Here is a 25,453-nt window from a genome sequence, read left to right on the forward strand (position 1 = left end):
ACACAGTCGAAATTAGGAAAATAAGATTGAAGATATCTCGGGTAAAGATAAAATATTAGGTTACCATCCCAAAATAAATCTAGTGGTTATGCGAGCGCTCCACCCAAGGGCAACGGTTGTGTAAAATCCCACCTGGATGTTTGCTATTTAGCGGGTAGGAGCTTGGTAAGTGGTTTTCATTTCCAATTGAAGTGTTCCAGTCTAACCTAGAACGCGCGATGCTGACATCTGTCGACTAACAATTACCACTTATCCATTTTAATATGTATATAAAACCAACATGTCAATTTTTAGGATTCCCCAACAAGACCGATACTATCATTCGCAAACCTTACTTCATTCCCGAATTTAATCCTCGATTAAACTTCATAGTTGGTTTATGTCTGATAGTGACGCTGGAAATTCGTATCTCACAAATATGGACTAGTCAGAAGGATTTTTTTCTCACGCTATCATGTGATAGGGGTTGCCAACGCGGACGGCACGGACCAACGGGATGTTGAAGACTATTCCCTCTGACGGGACCGTGTTGAGTGAGGGGCCCGAGAGTGGAATGAAAATTGTGATACCACCTGGTAATGAACGGGAACATGGTCAGCAGTCGGGGCGTCTAAAATGAAAGCACCTTGGGGTGTCTGTTAAGTCCACGTGGAAGGGGCGGCGGCGTGATATTACGTGAGAATAAGTCCGCAGCGCTATCACATTATCCAATGGTGTCGACCTGGAAGCTGAATTAAGCCAACTGGAACGCTCCCTTGGCGGAATTACAGCAGCTTCTTTGAGGTGGAGTGTAGGTCTGACGGCACGTGGGAGTTTGAGCTTCATTAGACGAAACCTACACGACAAACTTTTCGCGTGAGTATCATGACATGGGATGCAATTACCTCCCCCATCTAGACTCAGTAAAGTAGATCGTCCGGAGGTATGGGCGTTGGAGCGATATCGGAAATGGCGTGATGACTTAATTAGCTTTCTCTCGGACGTGAACGGATCCGACAGATCAGGGTACCTTTATGAAATGGGTTGCCAGCTGTATGGGGATAGTCTAGCCGCGTCAGAGTCAGCGTTTGATTTCTGATCACCATTCACCGTTATCATATTGGTCAGTGGAGGAGCCAACGTAGTTTGAAAAAATATTTCGATCATATAGCTTACCCCTTCTCCCCCTCCTCTCATTCCTTCCCTTTAAAAGATTAAGTGTCGAGTAACAAAATTAATATATAATAAAACAGATGGAGGCGAACCCGGAGCTGAGATGGCGGGGAATTCCCCGAAAACCGACGCTCTATGCATGTCAGTACTATAATATACTAATTTGTACAATAACGAAACTATTTCGTGTTCTCGGATTTATTTAAAGTCGGAAAGAGTTTAAAAAAAATTACAAGTGATTACTATTGTATTAGAGTTAGGCGTACCGTAGGGGACAAGAATAGGTTAAACGCACGGTCTTATAAGAAAAGTTTAAAAAAATTTCAATGGTAAGGGGATCGCTCACTCTAATTTAAAAGAAACTGGATTACCACAAACATATGCATTTATAGCTCGTTCATATCTCATATGAATTTCAAAACCGAAAAAAAACACAACGCTGAAAAAGGGCATTATTGCGTCATAATTCTTAAGATCTTTTACCGTATGTTCCATACGGGGATCGAAAGGCTAAGCCAGGGTTTTCCTTTTAAGGTATTCCTTCTAAAGGGCGCCACCGACAGCTTAAGAAAATCGAAGGACAATGACCAGGATGTTACAACATTTTGCAGATCAGAGAGGAGAAATAATCATTATTTTAACGTAGGTATAAATGTAGAAGGGCGAACCATTACAATTGTTGTCTGTTTGAATTTATGTAAAATTATAGTTAGTTCGTGTTTTTCTAGTGATTGGTAATGCAAATCGCTTTGCTTGAGAATTTGATAAATCCAAGCCTTTGTTTCGAAAAAAGTTGCCAGTGTATTTTTTTAACAGATGTAAGTTTTTACTGAGCGAAAGTTAAAAGTTATTTGTACCGATGTCTTTCAGTGTTATGGTTTTTTTTTATAAGTGAATGTGATTTCATTAATTATTTGTCAGATAAGTTTTGGGTTACAAACACAAGATCAATCGACATTTTTATTAAGTTATAAAATTTCACATATATATTCTAAAACTACTATAAAAATATTCTATTACCTGCATACTAATATTTAGATTTCACAACATTCAGACAAAACACACGAAAAACTGCAAGACTTTTGGCTTCCTTAACATTTAAATTGAGTTTATTAGTAAGCTGTTGTCCTTTTTTTATTGAATAAATAGTTAATACATATCAACAAACAAGTCCTGCTAAGCCAAATGAATTGGCTTGTCAACAGGTGCTTAAAGTTTACTTACATATACATTTTTATAAGTTATAATAGACCAGTGCTTGTTATGTTATTGTAACATGCACTCGTCTCCACCTCCACCTTTATTTCTTCCATATAACACTTAAATATTAATGTTTTTACTCATAAATTTAATAAAATAATAACGACATCAAATAAATTAAATGCTCGTTCAAGATGTATGATTTCAAAAATACACATTCTTAATTGCAAACAAAATTAATGATTTCCAGACATCAATTCTTTTATTCACATAATATTTTATTGATTCCTTTTTTTTCAGGTACGGATTGGCATTTTTTTCGTGGTGTTATTTGCAATAACGCAATGCCAGGGAAAAGAAAAGAGGCAAATTTTCAACACAGTTTACTTAACCGCTAGATTGGAAGACACGCGTTTGGTGCTCGGAGGAAAAAACTACAAACAAAACTCTGGACAAACAACTGCTTTCAAGAAAACTACGATTCCAACGATCAATCCGTTTACAAAGCAACTTGCATCCGATTACAAACCAACAACTCTTTCGCCCGTAGTTCCAAAAATAACTTATGAATATAAAACCCCACTCATATTGCCGCCCATCGTAATAAAAAATAACTCTTATGAGTACAAACCACCCACTTACGAAAATAAACCTCCCATTATATTTCCGCCAATTGTTATTAAAAAAAATTATGAATATACACCACCCACTTACTTGCCTCCGATATTATTAAAAAATAAGCCAATCACAAAAACGCCATCTAATTACTTGCCTCCTGTATTCAAAACCAAACCAACTACAAAGCCGCCATATAGTTACTTGCCTCCCGTATTCATAACCAAGCCAACCGCAAAGCCGCCATATAGTTACTTGCCTCCCGTATTCATAACCAAGCCAACCGCAAAGACGCCATCTACTTACTTGCTTCCAGTATTTACAACCAAGCTTACCACAAAAACGCCATCTACTTACTTGCCTCCAGTAATCACAACCAAGCCAACCACAAAAACGCCGTCTAGTTACTTGCCTCCCGTATTCATAACTAAGCCAACCACAAAAACGCCATCTAGTTATTTGCCTCCTATATTGAAAACCAAACCAACCACAAAGACACCATCTAGTAACTTTCCCCCCGTATTCAAAACCAAACCAACCACAAAGACGCCATATACTTACTTGCATCCAGTATTCACAACCACGCCAACCACAAAAACACCATCTACTTACACGCCTCCCGTATTCACAACCAAACCAACAACAAAAACGCCATCTAGTTATTTGCCTCCCGTATTCAAAACCAAACCAACCACAAAAACACCATCTACTTACTTGCCTCCCGTATTCACAACCAAACCAACCACAAAACCGCCATCTAGTTACTTGCCTCTAGTATTAACAACCAAACCAACCACAAAAACACCATCTAGTTACTTGCCTCCTATGTTCAAAACCAAACTAACCACAAAGACGCCATCTAGTTACTTGCCTCCCATATTTAAAACCAAACCAACCACAAAGACGCCATCTAGTTACTTGCCTTCCGTATTCACAACCAAACCAACCACAAAACCACCATTTAGTTACTTGCCTCCAGTATTCACAACCACAAAAACACCATCTAGTTACTTGCCTCCCATATTCAAAACAAAACCAACCACAAAGACGCCATCTAGTTACTTGCCTCCCATATTTAAAACCAATCCAACCACAAAGACGCCATCTAGTTACTTGCCTCCCATATTTAAAACCAAGCCAACCACAAAGACGCCATCTAGTTACTTGCCTCCCGTATTCACAACCAAGCCAACCACAAAGACTCTATCTACCCCTGGAAATAAATACTTAATACCAGTCGTAACAGGACCTTCAGTTACATTCCCAACTTTACCATCACTTATACCTTTCCCTACTCCTATTATGTCATACACGTATAAACCCTACGTTTATGAGAAGCCCATTTTTGTCTTCCCCAACTCTGCCCCACCACCGCCGCTACCACCCATCATCGTTCCTCCCCTAATAAAATAGGAATACGTCGATAAAGACCCTGCACAAAAATTTCTCAATGACGTAGCCAAATATTTTCAAAATAGCTCTTTTCTTTATAAAATTGTTGATAAGTTTATCTTGAATGATGTACCTGTAACCAGAAAATATATTATCAGAATGAAATTAATACTTTCAACTCTCTCATTACAGTTAATGAATTCATCTGGCAAGTTGAATTGGTCCATAATTTTTATGTTATTCATCTATTCTTTAAAAATAATATTAAAATTATGGCTAAATATGATTAATGTAAGTTTGATGTTTTATGTACATTTTAGGAAGTGAGTGACGGTTACGACATGTAAAATAATATAAATACCCTAAAACATGTTTTGTATTATTTCCACAAATATTTTTCTTAAACGTCTATTGTCCATTTCAATATACAAACAACTCGAATCACGTTAATCTGTGAGTTTTATTTCCAGTTTACACAAAAAAATTTGCGATCACTCTGGTTTAATATACAGATTTTTTTGAGAGCCTACAATACAATATTATATCAAATTAAAATGCGTGATAAAGGAAATGAATTCAATCATGATATTAATAAATATAGTATTAGATTCTCTCAAATTGATTTGATTTTGACCGAATAGACAAATAAGTATTTATTGTAAAATTTGTTGAAAAATTTATTCCTTATACAATAGATATTTTTTACGTGAAATACCACACCAAGTCCCAACTGGTCCCGACCCTCTGAAGCCAGTGAGACTTGGCATCCTCAATTAAGGTATATTGTGAGGCTGAAGGTGGCGTGGAAGAGGACGGTGGGGAAGTACCTAGCTATTCATATCTGGTCACCAAACATGGGCAAAGCAATTTCAAGAAACATTTAAGTTCTGAGTAGTGGTCTTACACCAGGGCGATACTGAGAGTATCATCCACTCTAGAACATGCCGCAAATATACATTTTATTTTAAATTAGTTAATTGTGAAATGCCACAAATTAATCAATTAATTTACTTGCGCACGCCGGGATTAGAACCTGCAGCCTCTGTCATAATGACTGAAAATGTTAAAATTATTATTAGGAATTCAGTGAAAGGTTACAGGACCATTTCAGGAATTTTCTAAAAACTCCATTGCAGTAAAGTTGCTCCTAAAATTGCAATACCAGACACTTGTAAGTGTAGTGTGTAACTTGTCTTGCCTATTTTTGATATAATATTATATTTATTTGCCAAACATTATTTATTTAGTTTGTAGCGAATGTCGGTAAAGCTGGCCTTGAACCTGGTTTGATACAGTTTTAACCAAACGAACACCATGGTTGATAAGTCAAAATTCTGACTTTACGCGCTGCGTAATATTTACACCATGTTTATAAGTAATGACTAGTATATGTCTGTATAAATGAGAAAAAAATGTTTATTAAATAAAATAAAACACCAAATCTTATAATGAACATTGAAAATCGATAGATTATAATATCAGTAAGTGGAAAATCTTGCTTGTGTTGTGATGGAATACTTAGCCAGCCAGGGAATTGAACACACTACGCCTAGGTGGGACCAAAACGATATAAACTCAGCCACCAACCGGTTATATTTGTTTTTGGACATATTTGTTGGAACACATTTTCTCATTACTTCGAACAATTAAGCACGAAAGAGTACAGTACCTTTAATTTTTTACCCTTTATACTACGCATAAAACCAGTAATATCTAGGAGATGATGATAACTGGAGGACGGTATTGAACTAATCATGCAACGCAAGCCCCATACTAGTTTGTCTACTACCATGGTGGAAGGCTAGTCAGGTAACCTTAACCGCACGTATATATAAAGGTCCTATACTCCTCCTACAACCAAAGATCGTTAGCCTTTACGCGCCTTAGTTCAATACGAAGTGAGCTTGAAGATTCAGTCGGGTGGACCTCTCGAGAGTGAACGAACTTCTTCTGTGCTTGTGCTTTATTCTGTGGGATATCAGTGATTAATACCAACATGCAAAAGGTCAGTTGCTGCATTGACTCTATTGTGTATAATAGACGAATATTACTTTGTAATCATTGTATTGTTTTAAACAGCCAAAAAATGTAGGTTCGAAACCCTCCGAAGTGCAAAACAAAATTTTCAAATAAGGGAAAACACGTTACCCTGCGTATTTTTTCATGTGCTCCATGGTGTAGATATTTTGTAGTTAAAATTAAATGCTTTGTTGGTTAGTTAGAACGATTGCCAAATTAATTTAAATGTAATTTAGCTCTTTGCGGTGGATGTATATCAAAGGGCTTAATTTTTTTTAAATAATTAAAAACGTGGTTAGTAAAAAGCAAAAATATGTTATTTTTTTGTTTTTCATTTACTATAATTGAATATTTGTAAGTTTAGCATTTTTTTTCATTTAAAGCTTAGAAATCTTTAAAAAAATGCTCAACTATTTTTGTAGGTATATTTCTCATACGTATTTTTATTTGTTTGTTCGTACAAAGGATAAAATAACATAATTCGTTCAAATTATCGTATAAAGTATTATAAAAACGTATATTTTCTCTCAAACAATTTTGTCTTCTGCCTATTGTAAATGCTATTGCAACTTCTTGCTAAATGATTCTGAAAATATTGGCAAAGCAAGACTTGACATTTCTAAAAATGATATTATTCTCGGAACATTATGCAATCAAATAAATTATACGATGTCCGTAAATACTAACGCCTGCACAAATATTATATTTATCAGTGAATAAGGTTTTCAACAGGATTATTATTATGATTCGAAGGAATTGAATCATCTATTTTTAAAAGAGCGACTATGGTTAAAAATGTTGAAAAGTTTTAAATAACAGTCACATGTTTTTCTAAAACTTTCATGTAGGTGTGATTATATGAAAAATTTATCCTATTCAAATATGAATATCTTGTTACCTAAATAAATATTTTATTTTATTTGATTTTATAACCAACTGGTCTTTAACATAAATTATAAGAACGAGATGTATTTATGATACCAAAAGTGTTGAAACATGCAGTATAGAAAAACTGTTAAACTGAATTTGAATTTATGTAATTAAAACATGTAAAAGTAGTATTTCTGCATATCGGTCGCCATATATTTCCATTGGGATTGTGCGGATTGATCGGCGAGCGATATGCTGTAATTTGTCAACCCCCTTATTCTTTAAATGGAGTCAGTAAATATACCAACATTACTCCCAAACTTGTTGCCTAGATCATACAACCTATATTGGTTAGTGAGTGAGTGAGATAGTTGGTTGTGTACGTGACAATAAAATTTAAAGACGAAGCTTAACGTGAAATCACTATTTAGATTAATCTTTACCACGGATCGGTAAAAATTAAGAGCACTAAAAATTTGTTTTGGATGAATTGAAACTTTTCCTATCGTTTTGGTTGAGTAGAATTAAAATATGTATTACAATATTAATTACTTTATTAAAAAAATATAAGCGTAAACTACAAAAAACATATTTTTGCATTAGAACTATATGATATAAAAAACATCTTTAAAAAATATAATGTTATGGATAGGATTATGTGTTTTGATTTGATTTTTTGACTATCTTTCTTGTAAAATCCACAAAATTAATAAAAGATACTTTTGCGCTCGAAACTGAGGGTTTTTTTGTCTGATTATCAAGCGAATTGTATTCGTTACGATATAAGGTACACTAAAAATATACACATATCTTTGGCTTCCTCTTAAAATTGATCAATTTGTAAACTTTTCACAAATGCCGGTTATTTCCAGAAGTCAAAAATTAAAAAAAACGATATTATTAAAAGAAATCATATTATATGTTATAATGTATATATTGTAAAGTTGAGCATTGTAGAATTACTATTGGAAACAACTAAGCATACTTTAACAATGTTAATTAAATGTTTTTTATATGTATTTTTTTTCCGGTTGTACAAAACATAACTCTTAATGTAAGGTATTGGGCTCTGAGTACCAATGTCACTAACACGTTTCAAAGATACCGTGGCAGGGTAAAAAAAAGTATTTTAATTGACAGATTTCTAAATCACAAAAAAATAATTGGAGTTTTTACAAATTTGAACAGGTTCTATTTTCAACCAAGCGATTGAATTGCATTTGAAAGTCCAATAGGGCGAAACAATTATTTTGTATCAGTGTACGTTCTTGCCAATCCAATAAAAGGTGTGGTTAATACTTAATTGTACATGTATTTTAACCGAAGGATTGTAAAAGTAAAATAACTTGGAAGACAAATAAGCGTAGAGTAACTCGTTATTTATGCACAAATACTCCATCTTATTATCTGAATTGACTCTTCATTTGTTTTACTTATGCTTTGACATTCATAAAACGATTACGTTGAAACAAAAACAAACATATATGTTGCAATTGAGAACAGTTATTTTTTTTAAATGTCGTTTGATGCTTATTTCAAAATTTTAAAGAATTTATTCGTAAATTGCAACAGGCACACAAAAGCTTAACCGGTATTTTTCAAAATCTACTGTTTTGGTCGATGATTGCTTAAAAGGGCATTATTTACTCCTTTACATTAAGCGGTCCGTTTTTCACGAACAGAAATAAACTGTATTGTTAATACACTTTAAATATTATACAACGGGTTTTGTTGCGAATATAACTGTGCAAATCAAAAGCAGCGACAGTAATAAAATAAGTTTAAAAAGTTACAAGTGAGCGAAAAGTTGTTTTCAAAATATTCCCTCATTTGCGTTCGTTCCTCTTAATAATTAATAAAAACCTTGAGTATTTTAAGTCGTGGAAGAAATATTGTGAATATGGATGTAGTTAAATGAAAAAAAAATCAACACGAAAACAACATTTTCTTTTACTATACAAAATCAATTTTTATTAACTGTGGACTTTTAAAATGTCTTTTAAAAATAAAAACAAATTGTTTTACTGATGATTGAATCTCCTCCATTAGGATAACTGCTTAACATTTATTTCGTATGTTAACTACTGCAATGTCATTCTATTTCAGAGAAATTCGTAAATTTCCGCGTATGTATTTGTCATTGCCAACAAAAGTTAAAAGAATGCATTGTCATCAACAACGAGTCTATCTGCCGATTTCAGCTCATTTGAGAATGGATTAATTTTCACTTCCTAGATTTGTATTCATTCATTCACGAAAACAAAAACGAAATACAAATAAATGTATTTAAAATAGCACTACAACTTAAATAAAAAACGTATTGAACACCTTTTTTTGGTTTGACATTTAAATAAAAGGGAAAAGTGGAAAAAACAACAACCAAACAGTCTTACATCAAATGTTATTGATAAAAACAAAAAAAAAATAAAACTACAAATTAATTTTATTTTCTAAAAACCAGTTAACGAATACCTTGATATTATTTGAATTCCTCCTAATTGCATAATTATAAGCGTAGGATATATACGGAGGACTAATCTAACATAGTATTGAACCCATGATATCTGGGTGAAAACCTAACACATTTATTCATTCTAATTACTAACCGGACATCTTGATCAACTATCTATTCCAAAAAAATTTCTTGACCTTTTTATTGATTTCCTCATCTTCAAAAATTAAATTAGTATATATATATTTCCATAAAATTTCAAAAATAAAATAATTACCGGAAGATCATTTTAATTACCTTAAAATTTATTCGTAAATTCAGAAAAAATATTTATTTCATCGTGTGCAAACGACACACAACTGATAATGAAATTCTTAAACAAGTTTTGAAGATGAGAGCGTCCTTCTTTCAATGCTATCCATTAATTTAATGTGTAAATTATAATATGTTACCTACATTGATGTCATTGAATTCGCGTTACGCAACAACATTTTTTGACTATATAATATGTGACACCTTGCCTTAAGGTTAGAGTGAATATTTGCCGGTATCCACTGTAAACAGCTGCCGATTTGTTAGAACATACATTTATGGTTGTTAGGTAAAAATACAAAGATAAATTTTAATGTGATTTAATACAAGGCTTGATGAAAATCATTCGAAATAATTTCCGTTTTCTGTTAGAGTTGACTATGAAAACTTACTCAACCAACATTAGAGAATTATTTGTGTTAACCAAAGATATTTGAATACAAGATTATCTTTGGAATGAACTTATACTTTAATGGAAAAATTAAAAAAAACAAATTATGCAACACAAGAAACAATTGTGAATAAATGGGTTAAAATTTATTAATTCGTAGTTATACATTCGTCAAAGAGCAAATCGGTGTGTAACTTTGCAATGCCATATAAGTCGTTGATCATTCGCATATATGTACACTTATGTAAGCAACAATTTATATGCTGTTGTTGTTATCTTCATTTATCTACATATATGCGAACGAACAATCAATTTATTTGCTATTGCTGTTATATATACTTATGAACATATATGCGATTGAACCAACAATTTATATGCTGTTGCAAAACACATTTTTTGTATGGTGCCGACTTTTGATATAGCACTACTCGTCATCTATTAATTTTAAGTTTCACTATTTTTGTAAGGAATAGATATTCATATAACAGATAGAATAGATATTCAAAAGATTTATTATAAAAAACGTATTTTACAGAAGAAAAACTACAAAACTTAGTTTAAAAAATATAGAGAGTGGATAAAAATGCTAAAAATTCGAAAAATGGTCAAGTTATTGAGTTTAAAGAAGAAATTAAAAATAACGCTTTCTCATCTCAAACGTGTATTTATAAATTAAACTATTTTCGAACTACCGTTTTCAAAGAGGTTAATGATGTTAACACCAGTAACACTTTCCGTTGAAATGACGATAGAACAAATACAACATTTCCACCTAACATCTGTTCTCCGGGTAACTAATTGTTTACTAAATAGAGGTCAATTTCAAAATAACTGCATGTATTTCGATTTTAAGAAAAAATATTCCAATTTTAAAATAATAAAAAAAATAGTTTACCAAAGATGTTCAAAGTTTAAATATAAATATTTAATTAAAAAACGGGTTTCGACACCGTGGTTACCGCCGAATGTATGTTTCTAAGGACAGTAAACTTTGGAATCATACATTTATTACACAAATAAATATTCCAGGTACTGAACGATTCCACTCTTTTACATACACAACTGAAAATAAAACTGCGTAAGGTAAATAAGTATTGCAAAAGTATACTTCTTCTAAAGAAATCACGAATCGTCTCATCATCATTAAGCATTTTATGTGGCACTTCATCTGCACTAGACCCAATCATAAAAGCAAAGAAAACCACAATCAAAATAATCATCAGGCAACCTCTAATTACAGACTCCAACTTAATCTTTAATGTTATGAATGTGTTTGACGTCCGGAAAATATACACAAAAAAACAATCATCGCAAACCTATATACCAACATATATGAATACTATACAAACAATTTAAATACTCGCTGAACTCGAAACAATAAAACGAAGATTTACTCCAAATGAATGTAACGCATAGATACTAATTTCGGCCAAATAAATTTAAGGTACGTTGTAAACAGATTGAACAATGCTCATTCAAAAAAATTTCAAATGAACATTATGATTTGAATCAAAAATAATAATAGGACGTTCATCGTTGTCCATACCCAAATTCGAATTATTGATCTAACAAAAATATTGAGCTATTATATTATAATATAAGTGTAGGTATATTCATATGAATTTAAATTCATTCAATGCTAAGGCAGTCATTTTAAAAAATACAGTGTGTGGCAAGCCTACGCACGACGGAAGGGAAACTTTTAGTATTCTTCTTTCTCGCTTTTCATTTCATATCACTATTATTCAGAATGCTGTACATTATAGTTTTAAAAAGCATAAATTTATTTATAGGCGTGTTGTTAACAAATGAACGTTTAACAAGATTCCTTATATTGACAAATTTATAAGTAGCATGTGATAAAAATAAATTAAAAGTTATAAAAATATAGGATTCGAACCCGGGTCCTGCATAACGAGTGTCGAACGCTCTGCCTCTAGACCGCGAGGAGAGGTATCTCGCGCGACGAGAACCGCGTATACAACGTGTACTCCTCAATTGACTTGTCCCGCGCAAATTTTCGTTTTCAAACACGGCAAATGAATAATATCACATAACGTCTCGTTAACGCTTTATATAGGGTCGAATCAAAGATATATCGGCAGTGTGAAGTCATATCTGTCGTTTTTAAAAATATTTCCGTATATTTGTCCGTTTTGGAAAAGATCTATCGTGTTTTAACAGTCTCATACCCGTATGGAGTCTAAATTTGAAAAACATTTCTAAATTTTGAAAAACTCACTTACGGCTGTGTTTTTTACTAAAAAAAACTTGTCACACACGTCTGCGAGGGTAATTAGTCGCGTTATCGGCCTTGATTAGTAATTTTAATGATTCAAAATAAATATAAATCAAAATACCGAGCGCTTCTACCGGCTCGATTTGTAAGCTATATTTCGACCAAAATATCATATAGGTACCGACCGTTACTTCTAGCCAATTACTCGAGTGAACACCTGCTGGTCTAGAGTCTCACTAAATGGATTTAGATATTTCGGGAGACTCTCGGTTAAAATTAACAAATTTATGTAATTTTTTACTACATTATTACAAATCATGTAGATATCTTCTTATATGTATGCCTGACAAAGTCGCAGCATGAGAGCATTTATCACTTTTCCTCGTATTAAAAAAATCACAAAAAGAAAATAGTTTAAGCGGGGATCGAACCTCGGTTCTTCACGACGACAGTCGGGCGCTCTGCCTCTAGACCGCGAAGCTGAGTTTGGAGAGTGACCTAAACTAAGTATATAATATTAGATAGGCTCCTATAGCGAAATGATCACGGTTTTTCGTGACGGTCATGAGTCGGTTTTACTCCGGTCCTCGAAAATGAATAACGCGCGTAAAGAATTTTCACTTCAAAAACATTTATAATGACTGCCTTAACACAGGCTAGCCTAGTGAGGCAGGTTAGGATAAACTTCAACTTTTTCTATCTGTTACATAGGCTAGCTATTGTTTTTATATCATTATTTTCTGTTGTTTATTCTATTTACTACCTAATTTATAAACAAATGTACACTATAAACACTTAACATGTATTCTTAGTTATAGTTGCAAAATTCTTAAATAAAGATATTTTATTATTATTATATTATTATTGAAAACTTTATTTTTAACAAATAATTGGTAGGTAATGGCGGTTTTATAATAAGCTTATTTCTGACTAAGGTTTTATTTCTGACTGTAGTTCATTGCGATAATATTGAAAGTATATTCCGGAGAATAAACAGGTTTGCAAAAATAATGATCACAATCTGTAAAATATTTAAGAACGATAGTGACTTTTAATTTTAAAAAGCACTTAAGTATTTTTCATCATTGCAGCTCCGATTTTTGTGACCATTTATATTGCATATCTGTAATGCATTCCGCAAAACAGCAGCTTCTCATTTGTACTGATGGTAAAAACATATATTTCTTGAAACTCGGATCGTCATGATGATATGGAATCTAAAGGTGCACGTTTTATTCCGATGCCTTGCGATATATGAAACAAAAACTCTCATTAAATTAATATATTCAACAATGACGCTAGTTCTTCGAACAACTTTTCTTTGAAATACCGGCAGAAGCAGTTTTCATTGGTGTGTCTGAAATACCGATTTTAGAAAAATACAATAATTTTGACGCCTCGCGATTGCTGTGCTATGTAGAATTTCAAGGTTGACGTCACAAAATATTTTATGTTTTAATGTGAAACCTCACAAGAGTCCCAATTGCTTACAACCGAATGGAGTCAGTGAGACTATGGCATCACCGATTGGGGTATGTTGTGAAGCCGAAGGTAGTGGGGAGAGAATGTAGATGAGAAACATTAAAGTGAAGAAGTACCTGGTTGTTCAGATCTGGTTCATTTCGAGCAACTTTTCAATTCTGAATAGTGGTCTCACAACAGGGCGATACTGAGAGTATCTTCCACATTGGAACGTGCCGCAAATATTTTATGTATTATTTTAAATGACTAAATTGTGAAATAACACAAATTGAACAAATAAAATTTACTAGTGCACGTCGGAAATTGAACCCGCAACCTCCGTTCTAGCTAGTCGAGAGTCTTTTTCCTATACCACGGAGGCCATTAATAGCCTGTAGAATAGTTTACATCGTGAGTTATGTAACTTTGAAATATAAGTGCTGGAGAAGTTGGGTTATAAAATAAGTTATTTAAATATTGAAGACAATATTAGTGATTGCTAAACGAAAATCTGAAACAGAAAAATCAGAAAAGGAAACGGTCACATCTGGGACTCGAAACCAGGACCCTTGTCTTTCCGGACAGTGCTCTACCAACTGAGCTAATGGGACCCTATTCATTGGTAGAGCACTGTCCCGGAAAGACAAGGGTCCTGTGTTCGAGTCCCAGATGTGACCGTTTCCTTTTCTGATTTTTCTGTTTCAGATTTTCGTTTAGAAATCACTAATATTGTCTTCAATATTTAAATATTACAATTTGAGGTTTTACTCAATAAATTTATTCCGAAAAAAAAAGTTATTGTTATCCTAAACTCTCTTAAATAAGCAATATGACTAAAGACAAATAAACCAATATTTAAAAAAAAAATATATGATTTTCCTTTTGCTCCAGCCGCGATATAAGAAGACACGTAATATCTGACGTTTGACATTTAACGTGGGATTCATCACCTTTACAATTCCTGCCCACAACAACTTTCAGTGTTAACTTGGCCGCATCGAGATTCAACCTGTTTCCATAAAATTGGTTGCAAATCGTTTCAAGGACAAGCCTATTCCGGCGCGGCGTGGCTCTTTGCGGTCATTTGTATCCAGTTTATAGACTTTGTGCCTCGTCTTTGAATAAATTATTAATAAATTTGTTCGGTTTGCGACATTTTCGGTCAATGAAAGTAGGCAATGTCTTCTCTGTGATTATGACTAATAAATTACATTTTTATTTTTCATACCTTACGACAGTCTTTTAAATCATTTTTTGTTACATTTTTTTACACACGTTACATAATTTTCCAGCTGTAAGCTGGTGCTTGCGTTTTAGGAAAGGAGTGCTTTTTAAAATAAAAAATAAAACATGTAAATAATGATCAGTAAGTATACAAAGACACGAATGACAATTTTAAAAATTACTAGAGTACGTCAATAAAATAAAGTTATAATAAACATGTACAAATAGTGATATTAACACTTTTTGTACGTGCAACATACAACATCTCAAAAAAAATCTTGCTTGCATTTCACGGCATCGTGGTCCACGGGTAAGTCTCTTGACTTGCAAGCTGGAGATCATGGGTTCAATCCCGTCGTGCGCAAGTAAATTTTTCGATTAATTTGTGATATTTCACAAACAACTCAATTATTAAGATAATGTACCCAAAAATCAATTATTAAAATAATTTACCAAAAAACTAAATCCTATCCCTCTAAACAATTGTTCCAAGAAACTGAAATTTTGGACCTTAAGCAGACCTATAGTGCTCAATGTCTTAAATTTATTTATACGCGACCAAACAACTTTATTAAAAATTCAAATCGTGCCAGCCAACGACATGGCGCTTGTGAATATGCTGTGCCTCACTGCAAAACCAGGTTGGCCCAAAGGCATATTAGCTTTATTGCTCCAAAAATATATAATTCTTTATGTACAACCTTTAAAAGGGACACGTGTGTAAACCTTCAATCTTTTAAAAAGTACATCAAATCTTGGCTAAAAAACACTGAACTAGATATTTTTTCTTCTAAGTTTTAGCAAAGCTCCCTGTAACATTTATATCCATGTAGAGATTATTTTTTGTTTGTTTTACATACATACAAAACAGCGGAATATTTTATTGTTTGTAATGCTTTGTCTGCTAATTCACTTTTTAAGATGTCTTCTTTAAAAACTAGTATTTACCTTATTTTTTGTGTTATTTTAAAACTTTTACATATTTCATGATTTAGTTTCTTGTATTGCATTTCTACAGTAGCTCTTTTAAAATAACTTAAATTTATATTTGATATTGTATCCCCACTTAAACCATGGAAATAAGATAAAAATACTTATAATACCCAAACTCAGGCTTCGCCTTCGTGGGATTTTTTTTTTAATTATGTACATTTATTTCTTATATTTTGTATGTATAAAAAAAAATTCAATAATAAATAATAAAAAAAAAAAACAACAACTAATTTATCGTATATTTGCGGCACGTTCCAGAGTGGAAGGTACTCTCAGTACCGCCCTGGTGTAAGACCACCATTCAGAATTGAAACGTTGCTTGAAATGTCTTTGGCCGTATTTATTTACCAGATCTGAATAGCCAGGTACTTCCTGACCTTCCTCTTCCCATTCTCTATCCCCTCCCCACTTTTTTCAGCCTCACAATATACCCCATTTGGGAATGCCATAGTCTCAATGGCTCCAGACGTTTGGGAACTGTTGGGACTCTTATGCGGTTTCACACTAATGGTATATTTCATCGGTACATGTGATATAATTTATACTATTAATATAAATTAATGTATAAACCACGAGGTCACTTTCATGCCCAAATGCCTTTTCTTGGAGCAAACTATTAACTTTATTCAAATTCATGATTTTTTTCTTACATATTCGCTTATTAATATTGTTTGTTTACAAGAATTCACAGTTGATTGACCATGCCAGGCTTTCATTACAATTTTTTATTTATTTCATTAATGGTGAACCTTTTTTAGTTTAAGGTTACTTTGACAATTTTTCCATTCAAAATCATTATAAAATTCCTCAAATTCGTAATACTAAAAATGCTTTGAAATATAAAGATTATTCAAAAATACCTTGAATCTAACTTGAAAACGATACCTTACTGAATATCAACTGATACGATTTCTTTTTGATATTGAAACTGTTACCTCCTGGTTCAAAGTATCAACTACTACACCACCGAGGGCAAACAAATATTATGTAACATATTTGATTACTGAACAAATTGGTGACACGTTTGAAAATTATTTGGTAAATTCATAATTTTGAAGATTTTTATATTTTACCAGCCAATATTCAATGATAATTGTTTTGAATACCTTGTGAAAAGAGTCTCACAGCAAGCTTTGATACCTTAAAAATATGAGAAACCAACAGTCCCAACCTTCATTTTCCCCATCTCCTTACCTTTCTCACTCCCTTCATCTTCACAATATACTGATATTGGAGATGTAAAGACTGTTGTCAGGTATTAATTCAAATGACCAAAAAAAACTTTAAAAAAAAAATCAATACAAAATCACTGTGAAACATCCCAAACAAATTCCTATTGATGCGTTTTGTTTTTTAAATGAATCAATAATTTCCGTGATTTATGTTTGACTTACCAATAATTGTTATAATACCTATTTAAAATAGTTGAAAGCAGTTATTCTCAGACAGTTAAAACATAGTTTAAAACCCGAGAGCGAATCACAGAAGGCGGGATGTTCCTTCATAGTTACTTTAAATAATATCGAGTTAACTATTGCATAATCGCAAGGAGTCATATCATATAATATAAGGTATTTAATGAATGGAGCTTTATCTCGTGTAACACCCATTAGAACTTGTTGCCCAACAACGAGGACAACAGCCTGTGATTTTGTCAGAAAAACCACACATCGATGCGGCATAGTTATGTAATGATTACCCTTCCATTTACGATTCCCACCGATTCATTGAGTTGGTGAAATTAATGATATTTTTTATTGATAAAGTAATATGCTTGAAAAGGTCTTGACTTTTATTGATACCAATGGAGAAATTTTAAAAATCGAATCTTATCTGACATGTGTTGGGTTTGTTTGCCGCTTACTTTTCAATCGGGAATAATGTGATAAAAATAATAATTGTAGTGAATAGCGTAGACATCTATTTATAAAATCGTTAAAACATTTGTTACCTACATATCCACATTTTGAGTAAACGAAAGAAAGAGGTTTTATAAGAATCCCAACATGTTATTGAGAATAAATCATTGTATGAGTGTGGACAAATTGTAGATAGACTTGTAAAAAATATAATCAATTGATAAGATCGTAGCATTCTTGATTCTTGATCGTTGCTCAAGGTTTCGCTTAACATTTTCGATGTCATTATATTGTTTTATTGACCTTATTATAATATGAAGTACCGAGAATAAAAAACGATCGTTTTCGGCAAGTCCTTTTGTCTTCACAAGCAAATCGTCGGGCGACAGCTCAGCTGGTGTTCGTCCATGTAAGGTAATGTTTTGCATCTGGTGAAACAAAGGATCGAACTACCAATCGTGATTTACTTTCGCACAAATGTAACTATCATTGATTCGTTGGATTTATTGCCAACAACTAGGTTGCCTTGAGAACATGTTCAAGAAAAACGAAAGGGAAGACGTATCATATCGTAAATTTAAATTAATTTTATCGAAATCTCGGTTTTGAAGTTATTTCACAGCTGCCTCATTTATTCATAAAAAAAACTGCTCTCTATTAAAAAACATGAAAAAAACCACTTCAAATGACATGTCTTGTAAAATTCAACTAATAGACTTCTTAACCTCAAAACCACCTGAAATTTTCATGCGTTTGACCGAAAACTTAAAAATTGTTGGGAGTTATCATAAAAATACGAAGTAATTTGTTATATTAACATTTAAAAAAATCTGAATTACATAAGAGGCTACGAGTTTAAAAATAAAATTAGTATTCGGATGATAACAATTAGAATATGTGACTTCTATTAATAAAGAGAATATTTGGATGAAAATTATTAAAATAGGTAAATTCTATTAATAAAATGAATATTCGGATGATAATAATTAGAATAGGTGACTTCTATTAATAAAATAAATATAAGAATGATAATAATTCGAATAGGTGACTTCTAATAATAAAAATAATATTAGGATGATAACAATTAGAATATGTGACTTCTATTAATAAAATGAATATTCGGATGATAATAATTAGAATAGGTGACTTCTGTTAATAAAATGAATATTAGGATGATAATAATTCGAATAGGTGACTTCTAATAATAAACTTAATATTAGGATGATAACAATTAGAATAGGTGACTTCTATTAACAACATGATTATTTGGATGATAATAATTAGAATAGGTGACTTCTAATAATAAAATTAATATTAGGATGATAATAATTAGAATAGGTGACTTCTATTAATAAAATGCCGTCTACGATGATATGTTTACAAAGAATATGTGAAAGATTTCTTTAGATATTTCCAAAAGATACTCGATACGATTTGATTTAAGCTGTTTACATTAAATTTGAATTATTGTATCATGTTTAATATGCCTTTCCATTCGCGTCTATAATAATTGGACGTCTGTTGACGTTATGTCGACAGATGCATATCTCGGAGTGATCAAATATTTAATGTTTGTACTACGAGTGTTTGTTCAAGTCATGTAAAATAAAACTCCACGTTGGCCTTAATTGCTTGTACCATGTTTACTGTTGTACTTGTATTATGATTTGAGAGATACATATATAAGATTGTAGAATTTTTCATGGGAAATTTTTTGATTCGGTGGATCTTAATAAATGTAATAATATTCAAAATTAATTTTAATTTGATTTGAAATGATGCATTCGATTCATGTCTCAAACCGAACTATAAATATTTTAATACAGTGCATTATATTTGGTAGATTATTGTATTTTTAAGGCTTGGGAAATAAATTACTGGTCAGTGTCTAAGTTTCCATCGCGTCTGGATTTCACCAAGGCATCATAGTTCAATTCCTCGGCCGACGAAGTCCTCCAATATGATACAGATAACGTTTTCCGCTTTATATTTGGATGATATATATAGCGCCGTTTTTATGCAAAATCATCTGAAGGGCGCCGTTAAGGGATCTTCAAATATTGTCGGGCTTTTAAAAGTCTTTAAGAAATCGAAACAAGAAGATATAACGGTTTTGTATTTGGGTTATGAATTATAAATATATATATTATATTATAATTATAAATATGTATATTTATATATTGGTATTATAAATTGGCTATTATTTCTCATAAGTTTGTAGTATGCCTATTTTTCTATGAGATTTTTTTATTTACATTTTTTAATAATAAAAATTTTCTAAAATATATTTTCGATATTTGGTACGGGAAAATTTTTAAAAATTAAACTATTATTAAAAGGGAATAACATTTAGAAAGGTATTATAAATGTTATTAAAGGTATGAGTAATTTTTGCGAAATTCTTCTGTGTTTCATAATGTTGAAAAAAAAAATCACTATAGGGGTTAAATAAATTTCTTAGTCCTAAAAAATCGTGTGGTGAATGAAATAATGTTTAAGGCCCCGTAGTAAGCGTTCAAAGATAGTTTAAAAGGGAGATATGTAAATATAAATGTTAGAGGAAGCGCGCTAATATTAAAAAAACGATAATTATTAATCGAAAAGGGTGAAAATATTTAATTACTCGTTTGAAATAGAGCAAAAATCTCTCGACAAATGCTTTAGTTGCATTTAAAAATATTGTGTATTTTCTGATGCCTATAACAGAACAAAACGTGTTTTAATGATTTTCGGAGCTTGCTTTATATGTAGATTTCTTTCTGTCGAGGGAATTTCATACAATTAACGATTCGGCATTACAAATGTATTGATATTATCTTCGAAAATAACATATATTTTTTTAAAACATAAAGAGTTAACGAGAAACTTTTTAGAAATAGGGTATGCTGGGGCTTATGAAATGTCTTCTAACCTATAAACATGATATTATCTACTAAGGGACTATGTCAACCCTAAAATTGTAGAATGTTTTTAAGTGAAGGAATAGATTAAGATTGATAAAGCGCGGTTATTGAGATAAAATACCTAATTATTCAACTCAATGCCTAATTTTCACACAACAATGCACTGTTTTAACGGATTTATTGTTTTGGGATCATACAATTTTTTTTACTAAACTCGCTAGAGTTTTTGAAAATGCGGTATGTAATAATGAAAAATTAAACACTGAATAGGTTATCTGACAATTCTGGTATTATTTATGTAATACCTCACAAGAACTCCTCTGCCCACCTGTTTGGGTGAAGATGCGAGGTGAGTTAGGAGAAGTATCGTGAAGAGGCCTGGAGTAAATAAGGGAGAACTGAGGAATGCCAGTAGTTTGTTCCACAAGTTTTATTACTTATCTAAGAAACAGTCGAAGAAAAAACGAACGATGACATCAACTTTACCATAAATATAAACAGTTCTGCTAAGTTTCTCGCTGGTGCATCAACATTCTCGATAGGCACAGTATGATTACATTATACTTGGTTAAAAATAATCGAAATAGTTTAAATACCAATATTTAATATGTCAATGCATGAAATTTAATCGTTTCCCTTTCCAATTCTGACTACTACGATTATTGCTTAAATCTATTAACCACACAAGTTTATTGTCGTAGCAGAAAGTTGCACGGTCCGCTGCCAACAATTTCAAATAAGAAATATGTGAAGTATTTCAAACGTTATTCACATACTATAGTATATTTCATTTACGACTGTTAATAAACATGCTTATAAATGATCACATATAATACTATCCGTCGAAGAAAATAATATATTTAGTATTTAATTGTCTTGAGGAATGCGAAAGGCGCATAAAATATCACTGCAGTTAACAATGTAATAGCTATAACATTAGCAGGAAAGTGTATAATTATTGCGATATTCTGTTATAGGTTACAATGCCACAGAGGACGTTTTGTTGTTGATAATACATTTTTCTAGTAAATAATATCCATATATCAAATAACCTATGTCAGTCTTTGCGAAATGACTCGTCCCAATACCAAAAAAATAGAAAAAAAATCTAACAACTGTCCATATTTTAGTTGCATATAGTTTGAAGGCTTATCGGAACTGGTATTACGACATATTTCCATTGAGAGTGATTTTTACTTTTGCGTTTACGCAGACCTTGAGTCTTAAAGAAAAATAAGGAAATATATTTGATAAAATAAGTATGTAATTTTTTTTTTCCTTTATTGCAGGTAACGTTAGCATTCTTAATGCTGGCCCTGGCCTGTGTGGTCAGCAGCCAGGAGGCGAGGCCCTCCAACAAGCTGAAGCGCCAGGTCTTTAAAACCATCGACTTTAACTCCGGCTACAAGAGTGCCAAGATCCCCGCTCGCCAAAACCAGATCCTGTCATCTGGTAAAGGAACCAAAGTCACCGGATACAGCTACGATACGCCCTCAACTGCCCCAAACACCTACCTTCCTCCCACCACCACCAAGCCTGCATCTACCCCTGGACCCAAATATCTCACCCCTCAACGTGTAACCTATACAACCGTCAGCACAACCTACAGACCTCTCGGAACCTTCCCTCCTTATACAGGAACCTACCCTACATACAAGACTTCATCGTACAAATATACCTACACAGGTACCTATCCCACACCTCCACCCACAATGAGGCCTCTTACAACTACCACCACAACACCTAAGCCGATAGGATATGTATACAATCAACCATCGCTTATTTTCAACAATGAAGAGGTACAAAGTGCAAGAGGATAATTTATATAGATCTTTGACAAAATTATGATTTGACATTTCACTGATAGCTTTTTTTACATTGATAATAGTAATACATGGATTGTGATTAACTGAAACAATATTTTTATTTATATTTTTGTTAAATTTTAAATAAGACACTAAAATGGAAAATGTTTGAACGAACCATAAAAAACTACCAGAGAAGTGAATAGAATCTGACGGTCTATAACTGTAAAAAACTATAGTTTTTGTAAAACCTGCACACGTAATTTCTGTGAAATTTCTAAACTTATTGAAAATGTTAATGTTATGAAATACAAAAATTATACATTTCTTCATCAAAAATATACCTTGCCAGTCTAAACAATGTTATATTGAAACTGTGTGTTTCAATATAGCATTGTTTTCAATATAAAACTGTTTGTTGAAAATAAAAAGAACTGTATAATGTAATGACTGTTATGAAACAAACTTTGTACATAATTACGCATAACCTGATATTTATAAACTTTAGGATTTTGTAATAAAATACTTCTGACAGAAAAAAATAATTTTCGTTTTAAAATTTTTGGATCCTAAAGTTAATTCATGAGGCAGCTAATTATTATGGGTAAGTTCTTTTGAATAAGTATTTTCCAGCTTTAAGGTCATACAAAGAAATGACAAAGGTGAATAATGAGCTTTCTATTTATTCCACGATCTAACCAAATCCAGTGCACTTCTGAAAGATATAAAATCATTGAAATTTAAATACTTTAAAGCAAATTATTATATATTGGGTGCAACTATGACTTTTCAAATTCATCCGTTTAAATAAATGTCGATGTAAAATCTCAAAAATCTACTGGACAGATTTTGCTTAAAATTGCAAAGCTTCTCCTAGAAGTGTTTAATTGGCAGAAGAAGTGGGGATGCACGAGGAAGACTTAACGCACTATTTCTGGAATGAGATAAGGATAAGAATTTAAGTCGATACAATTTAGTTTAATATGGTGTGCCTACGGTAGTGAATCGCATAAAAAGTCGGAGACGCTCAATGAGTGTTGTAAAATGTGGCATATGTGATGAACGAAGGAGGGGTCTAAGAAAAATACGTGAAATGAAAGTGAACGGTAGAAAAAGTTGAGGATGCCCGAAGAAGGTATGACACTATCCAGTGATACAAAACTGAGCACTACTGGATTAACGACAGCTAGTATTATATAATTCATATATTAAGGTTTTTTGTGAGGCTGAAGGGAGTTGGGACGGAAAGCAGGCAGGAAGGAGAAAGGCTAAGGAAAGTACCTATTTATATATAAATATATATGTTTTCGCGAAATATGTCTAAAGCTATTTGAACAACCTTTAGATTCAGAATGGTGATATCTCGCCAAGATGACTCTTATAATATCTACAACTCTGGAGCCTAGAGCAAAAACGCCTGGGAGTGAGTACTTTTTAAGGAGGTACCTAAGGACGATTTCACTAGATATAAAATTAAAAAAGGAGGCAACCCGCTGCCATGTATTGAATTTCTACAAGTTTAACGTTTAACTGGGTAATATCTATAAAATATATAATATTGGCAATACTGACGTTTATTTTCATTTTTAAGGAGTTTGGGGAGTCAGGTAATGATGATAAAATTAAGAATTAAAAGCACGCAAAACCATAGAAATTGATGTATTCTTCATTCTCATAGCTTCAAAACCAACATGACGAATACGAGTTAATCCGTAATGCTGATTAACTCGTATTAGTCATAATTCGTTACGTTCAAAAATGTCGGACTAAAAATACATAAATCAAATAATTATGACTAAGTCAGTTAAGTTCGAAAGTACATCAGTCAGAAGTCCTCTGTGCTTGCGACTCCTTTTGTTAACCACGTGTAATTGTTCCCCGTAGTCCCTAACAATGCCACGTCAAGACCGGATGTTAATGAAGTTAAGCGGCAGGAGATAATGAACGTGAAGACGTTTCAGCCGCTTCAACTTTCAGGTATTTCAGAGATCACTCGCAGTTCTTGAACAAGTAAAAAATTCAACCAAAGGAACAAAAGTTTATTTTTACCCAATTTAATGATGTCGTATAGTATGTCACATTGCAGATATTTGTGCGTCTTATAATTTTTTCTTTGGTGTATAGTACAATAGTGGGCAAAGCCGGTCATCATTTAAAAAAATTCTAAGGTACGACATAATCCCTATTTTAAAAAAAATAAATTATTTTGTATATATCGTAAGTAGGTACGTGTTTTTAAGATAAGTATTGAATAAAAAACTATGCGAAATTCATAATTTTCATAATGTCCAATGTGTAGGTATCAAAGTTGGTTATAAATCAATCAATGGAAATCAACCAATTTATCACCAAATCAGATTCCAAACATCGATAGAATGTGTTCTGATACATAAAATGTCATGAAATTTAAAAAAAAATGTAAGACATTGAAGATTTTTCAAAATCTAATTATCAATTCTAATTATTGGCTTCTTTTTTCCATAAAAATCAGTGGTCCAATTATTAGTGCATTATAACTAGAAAAAAAGACACCACAGATAAGAATATTTAATTAGATAAACAGTAC

The 25,453-nt window shown here is 32.3% G+C and overlaps 1 protein-coding gene across 2 annotated transcripts in view; it reads left to right on the plus strand.

The window, feature by feature from the left end:
- Positions 1-23,428, plus strand: part of LOC149419856 (uncharacterized) — a 39,457-nt gene extending 16,029 nt beyond the window's left edge. Inside the window, exons 1-2 of one of the 2 annotated variants that reach the window (XM_089637062.1) lie at positions 6,207-6,364; positions 22,372-23,428. In XM_089637062.1, the coding sequence (XP_089493188.1) occupies positions 6,356-6,364; positions 22,372-22,902 (540 nt within the window). In that variant the 5' untranslated portion in view covers positions 6,207-6,355 and the 3' untranslated portion in view covers positions 22,903-23,428. Of the gene's footprint in view, positions 1-6,206; positions 6,365-22,371 lie in introns of those variants that run through there. The other variant, XM_089637063.1, reaches the window with a different exon arrangement.
- Positions 23,429-25,453: the final 2,025 nt, after the last annotated feature.

Source organism: Hesperophylax consimilis, chromosome 11 (assembly GCF_061612785.1).
Source record: "Hesperophylax consimilis isolate HC1 chromosome 11, BYU_Hcon_1.0, whole genome shotgun sequence".
NCBI lineage: Eukaryota > Metazoa > Arthropoda > Insecta > Trichoptera > Limnephilidae > Hesperophylax > Hesperophylax consimilis.